The 13,247-nt window shown below is 37.2% G+C and overlaps 1 protein-coding gene and 1 long non-coding RNA gene across 2 annotated transcripts; both read right to left on the reverse strand.

Annotated features, from left to right (window-relative positions):
- Positions 1-322: 322 nt before the first annotated feature.
- LOC129251230 (uncharacterized) lies at positions 323-910 on the reverse strand. The gene is made up of 3 exons (XR_008582934.1): positions 827-910; positions 617-758; positions 323-535 (listed from the first exon to the last, which is right to left on the reverse strand). It is a non-coding gene; the product is annotated as an uncharacterized LOC129251230 (long non-coding RNA).
- Positions 911-2,324: 1,414 nt separating this feature from the next.
- Positions 2,325-3,840, reverse strand: LOC129251170 (putative nuclease HARBI1). The gene is made up of 4 exons (XM_054890532.1): positions 3,375-3,840; positions 3,126-3,316; positions 2,916-3,063; positions 2,325-2,843 (listed from the first exon to the last, which is right to left on the reverse strand). Exons 1-4 carry the CDS (start codon positions 3,546-3,548, stop codon positions 2,325-2,327), a joined length of 1,032 nt encoding a protein of 343 aa, XP_054746507.1. The 5' UTR covers positions 3,549-3,840.
- Between the last annotated feature and the right edge of the window lie 9,407 nt (positions 3,841-13,247).

Below are 13,247 nucleotides of genomic sequence, written 5' to 3' on the forward strand. Positions count from 1 at the left end.
AAACCAGGAAATTGTGTCTGCCAGTGAATACATTAGATCTTTTATTGCTCGGATTGAAATTGAATGCTAATTCAGATATCGAGTATAAGCAGGAGCGCATAATAATAATACGAATAATAGGCATACATAATCATACAGCACAGGATAAAATCCAAATGGATTAAATAAAATTCAAATAAATTGAACCGAAATTACATAATTTATTTTGCAATCAATTTTCCAAAGTCTAAGAACTTGTTCTAAATACATGAATATTATAAAAATCAAGTTTTTCTTCTATACATATTTAATAAAGTATAAATACATAAAATGAGTTCACAAGCATGTTAGAAATGTGTTATCCACAATTTTTAAGTGTACAGATTTAGATATAAATAATAACGATCTATTTTTATGTATTCTATCTTAATTTTCTACCAAAATCATTAAGCAAACAATTTTTATGCCTTATGGTATGCGCATGTCAAAACAGTATTTACATGAAGTCATCTTAGTCATTAGTAGCATGGCCGTATTTCTGAAAGCCATCAATATCCTATGAGAATAGAGAATTACACAAGTAAAAATTGTAAATTAAAAATGTGATACAAATACAATTGAGCTCAATATTACATACATTACTTTCTGTACGCAGTGAGACTTTAATGTTGCCCTTGTTTCGAAGTTTTTTTGCTTTGTGTTTCTCAATTTTAAACTTTTCCGTGTCCAAACTCCATCCTCTACATTCATTTTCACCTTATTAATGCCCGTGGTAGATACTGAAATATGTATTAATAATTAAAATACCGCAAACATAGATGATTTTTTCATATCTACAAGAACTTACAATTCACACATAAGCTACGTACTAAATCATCAATGAACTGTGGGAAATGTGGTGACTTTTAATTTGTAACAATTTCCAACGTAGTTTTATGCCGGAATTCTGTAAGCGAATCTCATCTCAAGTCACTAAAATTGAGATTATAAATTAGTGACTCTTTTTGTGACTTGAGACGATTTTGGTATTCAGTAAGCGAAAGTCACAAGAAATTCACCAAATATCATGGTGAAAATAAATAGAGACAGTCAGCTGATGGCACGTATCGGCTAGAGATAGTCAAAAAGTTTAGCAAAAATTCCCTTATCGATTCCATACGTAATGTAATTTTTTAAGCTCATTTTCAAGCGAAATTCTTCATCAAAAACATAAAAAAATATGAATATTACTAAGTTCATACAAAATAACATTTTTAATATCTGTTTTATAAACCTTTTACCTGAATCGGATTATCAACAATTCAATTGAGACAAACAAAATTAGTAATCGATAAATGTTGAATTGCATCTTTATATACAATCCGTTGAAATGAACGAGCTGGGTAAGTAGTAAAATAAAATAAATTTCCTAATTTCTTTTAAAATATGTATTATCTGTTTTACAGATATACATTCTAAAACCAAGCGGACAAGCAAAGAGCAATTAGATTGCTATCTTGCTTTTGTTAGGAGCCATCCAGAAATCAAGCTCCACAAAAATGATCCTACGTGCCCAAAAAGGATTGAGGAGCTGTGGAAGGAGATCGCGGAGCAGCTTAACGCTCTTAAAGGCCCAAAACGAACAGCGGCTAAATGGAAAGATGTATGTTTTAAATATACCAAACAAATTGCTTAATAAAATATTTATTTCACAGTCACTAAACCATTGGAAAAATCAAATCAGAAGCAGAGCTAGGAAGTCAAAGGCTGATCGACTAGTGACAGGTGGAGGTCCCCGGTTGCAAGAGGAGTTGACAGAGAGGGAGAATCTCGCTTTGGAAACGCTCGGGTCAGTCGTGGTCGACGGAATGCCAGATATTCCAAATATTGGGGCCGAGGTAAATAGACGTGTACATATAATTATATATATATATATATGTGTTCATTTCAATGATAAAAGGTCATAAAATGAACATTTTTGAATTGAAAAAATTTGCACATTAATAACTTAACTACTTTTTATTTTTTCAGAGCGAAATAGTAATTACTAACGACCCCGTGACTCCTTCTGTGGAATCAACCGACGAGTCACTTAACAGTCCACGACCTTCACGTCGCCGCAAAACCAATTCGGATGACTTGATCAAACAAATGATTAAATCCTTGAACGAAAGGAACGAGGAAGAAAAACAATTTAGAGAGCGAAGTCTTAACTGCATGGAACAGTTTTGTAACTCCATGAACAACGTGGCCAATGCTATTCTAGCTTTATCGCAAGCCGTTGTAAATAAAGACAATAATAATACATAAAATAAAGTGTATATATGTTATGTTATAATTCATGAATTTTATTTTTTACAAAAGTTTTACAGTATAAGTGCGTTTATGCAATTTTGCCTCGCCCTTCTGCCTTCAGAATAATATTCTGTTGACCTTATTGGTTCGCTAGCTTCATCATTCGATGGGTCTTCTGGTGGCATGGCCTCATCAGTGAATATGCCACGTTTTTGCAGCATATTGTGGAATATTACACATGTATAGATGATAGCTGCCGCATTTTTGTGTGAATATCTAAGAACGCGCTCTTTGGATAGACACCGAAATCGTGATTTCAGGACTCCAAAGGCACGTTCAATTGTGTTCCTTGCTTTTATATGTGTTTTATTGAAAATCTCTTCGCTAGCGGAAGAAGGTGTTGCTATTGGCGTTAGAAGCCATGGCTCCAAAGGATAACCTGAATCACCTAAAAGCCATTTAAATGCCCCCACAATGTGTTCCCTGATGAGTTTGATTCTCACCGGCGAAGTTGTCCATATACCGGCGTCATGACAAGATCCTGGGAATCGTGCATTGACGTTTTGAAAAATTAGTTCGTCGTTGCAAATCTAGGAATGGGGTTATTAGTTATAAACATTACAAAATGTTGATAAACCAGTATTTATTTTTTATAAACTCACGGCTTCAACATTAATGCTGTAGTATCCCTTGCGATTCATATACTCATGAGGTACTACTCCAGCAATTAAAGATTGCGGGGAAAGTATTGCAATATGTGTGCAGTCAATAGCACCTATGACGCCTTTTATTCCGAATTTGTTGTGGAAACTGCAAATTTTAAGCCGTTGAAATGGTGCAAATGCATATTTTGTACCATGTTTAAAACTTACCCCCTCTTTATGCTGTTGTAATGCTCCGCCTCATTGGGAAAACTAATTTCAAAGTGTTTGTGTTCCACTACCATCTTGCAAATTTGCTCAATACATCTCGACACGCTTGGTTGACTCATTGCCGAGAAGTGGCAGTTTCCAATAACGCTTTGGTAGGAGCCATTTGCCAGAAAATATAGTACTGAAACAAACTGAAAGTAATATGTTGTAAAGCCTACCTATATATTTTTATTACTATATCAAGCCCACCCGAAGTTCAAATGGAATTCTCGAATTCCGCTCAAACTTGTCAAGTGGTTTGAGATCTTGAATAAGTTCCCAGCAGAAGGATTTCGGGAATCTTAAAAACCTCCTGAAAACGTCTTCTTCCAGAAGGAATGGGTCTTCCGTGCTGCGTAAACTTGCCAGAATCCGTCTACGCATGTTTCTAAAACGTCAATAAATACACAATTATTCGTGTTCTTAAGAAATTTTTACCCAAAACATATTACTTCGCTTCATTTTCGCGTTTTTTTTGCAATATATATAAAATAATTAATTCCTCTTCCATATTTTTCGTTTTGTGAGCTGCTCAGAAGTAGATCACTAATTAGTGACTTTTTTTTGAGACTAATGACGTGAGATTGCTTACTGAATACCAACTAGTCTCAAAATCAAATTTCACCACGAAAAGTCTCAATTAGTGACTTGAGACTGCTTACAGAATTCGGGCATTAGCTTACTTTTCTTGAGCTAGTAAATTAGCTAAACGTTTCTCCTCTTTTTCTTCTGCTAATCGCTATGAGTATGGAAAACAATCGTTGCTTAGTTTTGGCGAGCGTTTCTAACGCCTATTGTTATTGTATGGAATCCTCCTAGCCACCGCTGTGCTTAGGAAGAAATATTATTTAAATGCAAGTATCGGTAAGTATTCTCTTTGCTTACCTAGCGCGAATGCTGGCATCTTCAAAACACAAAGTAATAAATCCTCCTTGGAAAGCTCTAAGCAATTTAATTTCACAAGCAAATCGCCTACACCAAAGGCAACAACAAATAACAAGTTACATGTATGTTTTTACTTATATGTGGTTGCCATCACCTGTAATAATTCGCCTTGGATAAGCTGTTCATAAGCCTATTTTTCTTGAGCAAAACAAAAATAGTTGGTGAACCCTCAATTTCTGTCGTAGCAAGTGCCCCGATCTTCATATACCTATTCATATGTATTCATATATGTACATATATCTACATATGTACATATGTAAATATATTTTCTAAATGCGCGACAGAACGGCAACAGTCGTAGCGAATGACGATTGTTGTATCTGCTGTGTGTCAAGTGCGCGCAGAATCATACAGTAATGATGTAAAAAAGCCACCGATAGCTTAAAACCAGTTTCCGACATTTCGTAGTATTAAAAATTTTAAATCCTTTTTGTTCTCTTATAAAAGATAATTACTTAACTGAGATATATCTTCACGTAAGGGATTATCCAATTAATAAAAAGTGTACGAAATAAAAAATATAGTCGTGGAGTTAGAAATTTACCTTGAATCAAGATTTCTGCTTTTTTGCTGTAGTGTTTCTATGCTTACATAGTGCCCATTTACACGAGGAGACATCTGGAAGGGAAACATTTTGTTCGGGGGTGAAGGACGGCCGCGGAAGAGAGAAGGGAGTTTGTCTCCTGTACTGGCGACACGATTTGTGCTTCTTATTCGTATTTCTTATCTTAAAACAATTTTTGACAGTTGCTTCATTTGTTTTCTTCTTTTGTGGGAGAATGTTCTGAGTTATGTGTTGGTTTTCAATCAAACGGAACATAACAACGATGACAAACATCCGAACGCTGCTTGGGAAATGCATTTTTCCTAGTAAAGTAGGTATAATTTAAAATAGTTATGGGACATGTTTATGTTGAATTCTAATTTTTCCCTGCATTTCTAGATACTCAAGTTAATTTTAAGTTAATTATTTACATATGAAGTATTTTTAATTTAATTTTTTTATTCAAGTACAAGAATTTATAAATATATTTCAATAAAAACAAATTATTTATTATTTAACCAGTTTGCATTTTTCATTCATATATTTAAGAAACTGTCGTCGAACGCTCTCTGCTTTACATGTAAGCGCGCGCTAGAATACATCCGAACCAGACGATGCTAAAGTATTAAATGTCAAAATGTTGCCGAAAACAATTTTGCCCGTGTGGCCGCGAATGAGACATGAAAAGAGAATTTCCAGTGTCTCCCTTCCATATGTCTCCGTGTGTAAATCCGGTGATATAAGGGTTTTTCAATAAGGGCGGGTAGATGTTGAAATGGAATAAAATGGCATTTGCTGTGTGGCACGTAGCGCCGTCCTGCTGGAACCACATGTCCTCTAGGTCCATATGCTTCAATATGGGCCATAAGAAATTGGAAGGGCCACCACGTCTACCGAAAAATGGGCGCAATGCGCGCAACGTTTGCGTTAATGAACACTCATTTGGTAATAAAGTTTTATCATTTGAACGTGCTGTTCAATCGTGTAACTTGCCATGATGATTTGACATAAACAACTGAATAATAAACAAAAGATTTGACAGATATCACCAAAACGAAATGGCTGCCACAGGGCGCCAAAATCGACTCGCGCCAATTGAAAAACCCTTTACATACATTTTTCTTCTGACAGCGAATGTGAACTCTTGAGAATTTTTTAGCGAATCGTGGCACCTTACTTCCTTGTCTGAGTCGCACAGTGATTTCTGTGAAAAAAATTTTGTTGTCCGAAATATAGGTATATTTGGATTGTTGAAATGCTTCTGAAAAAAATGTGTAACCCTCATATTAGACTTAATTTCATCGAAAATACAAAAGCAATGAAAAACCAAAAAACAAAACTCGAATATCAAGGATTCAATGTAGTCTAGCCCTCTAAGAAACGAATTTGTATCAAAATTTATCCGTTTTTGTCCACTGTTTATAATGAGCGTTTACTCTTTGTGTTTACAAGCCATTATTGATCGCCTTTATTACTCGACACGTATGATTTACGTATCTTTATGTAAAAATGAGACATTCAGTGCCAGTATTGGCACTGTCTTTCACTCAAACATGTTGCGTGACAAATTTTTGCGAAGTATGACAATAATTCAGCATCATGTGGAATTGCCTGGAAATTGAAAAATTAGGCATGTTGTGGTACCAATCACCACATATAAAATGAAGTCAAAACCGTCCAGGTTATATTTACTACCAAAACAAAATTTACTGCAGTTCCAATTAAATTAAATGCCAAAGCAATTACAATTACAATTAAACCAACTATTAAATACCTTGCAATACATTTGGATTCGAAACTAAATTGGAATCACCATATAAAGCAAAAGATCAAACAAATAAAAGAAAAACTTGGACAACTTCATTGGTTAGTCAGCACAAAATCCAGACTTACTATACAGAACAAGCTGTTAGTGTACAAAGCTATGATTAAACCAATCTGGCTATATGGACTACAGGTGTGGGGAACGGCTAAAAAGTCTCATATAAGTATAGTAAAAATTCAACGACAACAATCGAAGATTCTTCGAATTTTCACCATATCTGACAGGTACATGAAAAATGATGACATCCACAGGACTTTTAATATAGCAACAGCAGACGAAGAAACCAAAAAATACCAAAAATGCACTTTGAAAAAATACAAGAACACAATAATGCAGAAATCAACAAACTTCTGGAAAGGGAAAAAAACACTAAAAGATCCTTAAAGAGAACTCGAGCAAGCGACTTAACGAATGCTGGAAAGCAATAGATGTGCAGAGGAAGTTGAATTGCTGTTATATTGTTGTACAATTGTAATTATGTAGACTGAAACTTGTATTATATATATGTAAGATGTTAGTTATGTTACAATTTAAGTGTCACCCTTATGTCTGCACAGACAATATCAGTCGGTAAAGGGGTGGTCGGCAAAGAAGTATCAGCTGTAACAATTGAAAAGCAGAAACGAGTGAGAGCGCAGAACGTTGGTGAATATCGGAGCTGGAGGTCGGGTTTTGTCAAGCTTTAATTTTTGCACATTAACCTAAATTAAATAAAGTAATTTTTTCTTAATCTAACATTTTACGTGGTACGTATAAAATAAACTAAAGACACATTTTGTCTTACATGGGGGCTCAACCATCGAAAAATTAAAAAACAAAACCGAGAATGTCAACATCCAGAAGGCGCAGAGCTGCCCAAGAAGCAGAGCAGACAGGGGAAAGTGCGCATTAGACGGCGAAAACGTGCAGATGGCGGAAGCGACCAACTAGTACAAACGTGAAGAACGCAGTCACATGGAGGGCGACGACAAGCAAAACAACAGCAGTAACGACGACATTTTGAAATTTTTAGCCGAAAGAATTCTCCAGAATGATCGAAACAATGGATGCGGCGTCTCAGTTGAGAGCTTCGCAAAAATCATACCGTGTTTCGATGGGGTATCGATTCCGATTAGGCAGTGGCTGAATAACTTTAATGAAAATTCGGAAGCATATGAGCTGAATAGTAAGCAGAAATATGTAAATGCACGCAATAAAATGAAAGGCGCGGCAGCTTTGTTCTTAGAAACAATCACAGTTTCGAACTATGATTCTCTTTGCGTAGCGTTGCTAAACGAGTTTGAACAAAAACTAAGCAGCGCTGAAGTACATAAACAGTTGGCAACGCGTAAAAAACTAATTTCCGAAAATTTCCATGAGTATGTTTTACAAATGCGAAAAATAGCAGCACTTGGCTGTATTGAAGAAGAGTCGGTAATTGCATACATAGCGGACGGTGTAGATATTCGCGAGGACAGGAAATATCCTCTTTACAGTGCAACATCGTATAAGGAATTAATAAAAGCGTACGAATTAATAATGTCATTAAATAGAAATTTAATGCAAAATAAACGTCGTTCTTCAGCAAATACACAGGCGCAACACGCTAAAAACTTTAACAACGCCGATCGTAAGCCGCTGCGCTGTTTTAATTATGGTTCAACACAACACAAAAGAGCCGAATGTAGGGAAGATACCAAGTGCTTCAGATGCAATGGCAGCGGCCATACATCCAAAGACTGTGTTGCTGTAAAACAAAGTGTTAATGTTGTAATAGATGAAAAGCGAATTAAACAGATGAAAATCAACAACGAGATATTATCCTGCTTGGTGGACACTGGATCTGATGTCTCTCTGATGCGTAAAGGCGTTTTCGATGCAAAATATAGTAGATGTTCGTTGAAAAAAAGTTTTACTAGGTTGTTCGGTTTGGGAAATGTCGCAACAGTTGTTTTGGGTGAGTTTAACGTTGAAGTTAACGTCGACGGGCTGCATACACAACACACGTTTCTTCTTGTTCCCGATACGACGATACATGTTAGTGTAATTGTAGGCTACGATTTTTTGAAAAAGTTCAGCGTGACCTTAAATGCTGGTTGTTACACTTTTGCACAAGCGGGCGAGAAAAATGATTACAATGTTTACAACGTTGTCGAACATAATCCGGAAATCAACGTATGTTAGAACCGAAGTACAGAGAAGCCGTAAAGAAGCTGATAGACAACTATAAGCCATCGAACGTCAAGTCGAGCTGTCCCATTAAGCTGAAAATTGTACCAAACTGCAGCAATATCGCCTTCCGTCAAAGTCCAAGTCGTTTACCGGCAGCAGAAAGAGAAGTGGAGCGAAAGCAAGTAAACGAATGGTTACAGCAGGGCATAATACGCGAGTCATTTTCTGAGGTTGCTAGCAAAATCGTGTTGGCTAAAAAGAAGGATGGCTGTTACAGGCTGTGCGTAGATTTTCGCAAGTTGAACACATTGGTTTTAAAAGATAGGTTTCCAGTACCAGTCGTAGAAGAAGTCCTTGAAAAAATGCAAAACGCCAAATACTTTACCGTGATGGACCTAAAAAATGGGTTTTTCCACGTCGAAATAGATGAAAACAGTCGCAAATACACGGCGGTCGTTACAAAGGAAGGGCTGTACGAATTCAATAGAGCGCCATTTGGTTTTTGTAATTCGCCGGCAGTTTTTGTGCGCTTCATTAATTATATTTTTCAACAATTAATAAATAATGGCATTATGAAAATATACGTTGACGACATTGTTGTTTTTGGGGGAACAGCTGAGCAATGCTTAGCGAACATGGAAATAGTTTTAAAGAGAGCAGAGCAGCATGGTTTAGAAATAAAATGGTCAAAATGCCAATTTTTAAAAACAAAAATTACGTTTCTAGGCCACGAAGTCGAAGACGGGCGTGTCTGGCCTGGACAAAAGAAAGTAAAGGCTGTAAAAAATTTTCCGTTGCCGAAAAATCTAAGAGATGTTCAGGCGTTCCTTGGGCTGACTGGATATTTTCGAAAAATCATTAAAAATTATGCCTTATTAGCCAGACCGTTGACAGAGTTGCTCAAAAAGGATGCTGAATTTAAGATAGCAGGCGTGCAGATACAAGCAATCGATAATCTAAAGGCGGCTCTTGTAGCAGAACCAGTTTTGAAGATATATAAGCAGAATGCCAAAACACAGCTCCACGTTGATGCATCCAAAAAAGGATTTGGGGCTACGCTTTTGCAGCAACACGACAACAAATGGCATCCTGTTTTTTACTGGAGCAAGAAAACATCGTCGCATGAAGAAAAAATGCATAGCTATTTTTTGGAAGTAAAGGCAGCGCATTTAGCCACGAAAAAGATGCGTCACTATCTTATGGGCATAGAATTCACTCTCGTAACTGACTGCGCGGTGTTCAAACAGACAAGCACGAAAAAAGATATACCACGCGAGGTTGTCCAGTGGTTGATGTATCTACAAGACTATTCATTTACTATAGAACATCGTGAAGCTAGCAGAATGAAACATGTTGACGGGTTAAGTCGTTTCCCTGTTATGACAGTAACATCAGAGGTGCGTACAAATCCGAAGAGCACAGCAAAAAGACGATCATTTGGTAGCAGTTGCAGAGATCCTTAAACATAAGCAGTACGCCGACTACAAAATGAAAAACAAGCTGATTTATAAGCAAGTCGATGGGCAGGACCTACTAGCCGTTCCTAAAAGAATGGAAAAGGAAATCATTACAAACGCACACAACTTTGGACATATGGGTTCTCAGAAAACGATTCACGCAATTAGGCAGGACTATTACATACCACACCTCGAAAGGAAAGCTAATCAAGTAATCGCAAACTGCATCGAGTGCATTACGAGGAACCGAAAGCTGGGTAAGCAGGATGGTCTTTTGCATTGCATAGATAAGGGAGACATACCACTTTCTACGTTACACGTCGACCATTTGGGTCCACTAGATGCCACATCAAAACGGTATAAATACATATTTGCTATAGTCGATGCATTCTCAAAATATACCTGGTTATATCCCACAAAGTCTACAGACGCACAAGAAGTTGTCAAACATATCGAATCCTGGATAGCAATCTTCGGTTGTCCGCAGCGTATAATTAGTGACAAGGGTACAGCATTTACGTCCAAACTTTTTAAAGAGATCTGTGAGAATTCAAAGATCGAGCACGTTGAAACGACAACAGGTGTTCCGAGAGGTAACGGGCAAGTTGAAAGAGTCAATCGCGTCATTATTTCGGTATTAGCAAAAAAGTCAGCAGCAGAGCCATCAAAATGGGATCAATACACATCTCAAGTGCAGCGAGCAATTAATGGACATATTCACTCATCTACAAAATTTACGCCATTCGAAGTTATGTTCGGAGTAAAGATGAGAAACGAAACAGATACCGAACTTCTAAAGATTCTACAGGAGGAGTTGCTGCAGGGATTGCAAGACGAACGTAATAAAATCCGTGAAGAAGTCAGAGCACAAATCCAAAAGGCACAGGAGACTTATAAAATCAACTATGATAAGAAGCGCAAGGGGCAGCATGGCTATCAGTTGTCGGACTTAGTAGCCATCAAAGTCACTCAATTTGTAACGGGAAAGAAGCTGTCGAACAAGTACATCGGTCCCTACGAAGTTGTAAAGGTGAAAAGAAACGATAGGTATGACGTTAAAAAAGCCGCTGAATTTCAGGGCCCGCAGCAAACTTCAACCAGTGCCGACTACGTGAAGCTATGGCGTTACATCGAACAAGACGAGGACGATATCGATGAAGAGTCATCTGAGACAGATGACGAGCAGGATGGCCGAATGTAAGATGTTAGTTATGTTACAATTTAAGTGTCACCCATATGTCTGCACAGACAATATCAGTCGGTAAAGGGGTGGCCGGCAAAGAAGTATCAGCTGTAACAATTGAAAAGCAGAAACGAGTGAGAGCGCAGAACGTTGGTGAATATCGGAGCTGGAGGTCGGGTTTTGTCAAGCTTTAATTTTTGCACATTAACCTAAATTAAATAAAGTAATTTTTTCTTAATCTAACATTTTACGTGGTACGTATAAAATAAACTAAAGACACATTTTGTCTTACATATATATGTATATATAATTGGCGCGAACACTCTTTTTAGGTGTTTGGCCGAGCTCCTCCTCCTATTTGTGGTGTGTGTCTTGATGTTGTTCCACAAATGGAGGGACCCACAGTTTCAAGCCGATTCCGAACGGAAGATATTTTTTATGAGGAGCTTTTTCATGGCAGAAACACACTCGGAGGTTTGCCATTGCCTGCTGAGGGGCGACCGCTATTAGAAAAATGTTTTTCTTAATTTTGGTGTTTTCACCGAGATTCGAACCAACGTTATCTCTGTGAATTCCGAATGGTAATCACACACCAACCCATTCGGGTTTGAATATTATTTAATTGTATATTAATTATATATTATTTCATTTATTTTAATCTTTATCGCCTTGGCACTGGTCATTAAGCGATGTATGTAAATCCTGGCCAAATTGTTAAACAACGTACTTAATGTCAATGGACAGATGTATAAAATAAAGGGGAAAAGAACAAAAAAAAATTTGATGTGTGAGTTCGACATATGAGTTTCATATTTAAGTTTGTTACAATTTTTGGAACTCGCCTGTGGCTGCGATGTTATTGCATCACTGATCCGTAGATGTTTGGCACCAGTTTTAAATCCTAAGACTGTCAATTCACTTTTTATTTTTAGTTTTAATTTTATTTTTGTTGTGGCGAGTGCGTGCTGGTGCATACATATATACAGTCTGTGTCAGAAAAAAAGAACCGGTTTTTTCTTGTAAGTTCAAGATATATTTCGTTATGTTTTTTGCCTCGTAATAGTCCCACTCAAGGGCTACGACGCCATGGCTCACTCCCGTTAGTGTCGCTCGAAACTTTACCGTAAACGCAACCAAAAAAAAAAATTTGTGAGAAGTACGCGAAGCGTTTTGAGTACCACGTCTTGCAAGAGGATAGTGACCCAAGACACCAAAGTCGACTCTGTAAGGCCTGGAAACAAGAAAATGGCGTCACAATAATGGACTGGCCGTCCCAGTCTCCAGACGCCAACCCCATGGAAAATGTGTGGGGAATCATGAAAACGCATCTTGCCGGAAAGCCAGTCCACGATACAATGAAACTCGGGCGTCAAGTTCGGAAAATCTGGTCCTCTTTGTCGACGAGCTACGCAGACAAGGTGGTTCAAAGCATGCCGAGAAGGCTATACTCGAAAACGATGGAGACTACGCGACTTATTGAGTAATTGCGACTCATAGTTTTGTACATACTTTCATGTAAACAAATTTTTATATATATATCTTTTATACTTCATGAATAATAGCGGTTCCTTTTTTCTGACACAGACTGTATGTATGACGACTTATATGTACGCACATATGTATGCATGGATTATTTTATTTATAACGAAGAAAACCAATAAATTATTTTTGCACGAAATAAGGAGCACTGGCTTCCAGGGCCTTATGCTCGCTGATGCGGATATAAAAGAAAGATAACTTAATTAAGTCTTATACGTAAAAGTGAGGGAATGATGAAATCAGCTATTCAAATGTTGTTTCCCATATCAAATGAAGGTTTTTATCCTGTTCGTAATAAGTATTATTATATTTGTATATGTTTTATGGAGAAGGTGTATTTAAAGCGAAGAAGGAGTTTGGATATCGGAGATATTCTTCCTTATTGTTGCGAAACGTGGACAATCGTCGATTAGGTGGCTGGCGGTTAAGGACAATCTCG

Source organism: Anastrepha obliqua, unplaced genomic scaffold (assembly GCF_027943255.1).
Source record: "Anastrepha obliqua isolate idAnaObli1 unplaced genomic scaffold, idAnaObli1_1.0 ptg000009l, whole genome shotgun sequence".
Lineage (NCBI taxonomy): Eukaryota > Metazoa > Arthropoda > Insecta > Diptera > Tephritidae > Anastrepha > Anastrepha obliqua.

What these genes read in the sequence shown, in the direction of transcription:
- LOC129251170 (XM_054890532.1), bottom strand. Translation starts at nt 3,548, where the DNA reads ATGCGTAGACGGATTCTGGCAAGTTTACGCAGCACGGAAGACCCATTC. An exon ending in TACAACAGCATAAAGAGGGG is followed by an intron (nt 3,064 to 3,125) that starts GTAAGTTTTAAA and finishes TAAAATTTGCAG; the next exon opens with TTTCCACAACAAATTCGGAA. An exon ending in ACAGCATTAATGTTGAAGCC is followed by an intron (nt 2,844 to 2,915) that starts GTGAGTTTATAA and finishes CCCCATTCCTAG; the next exon opens with ATTTGCAACGACGAACTAAT.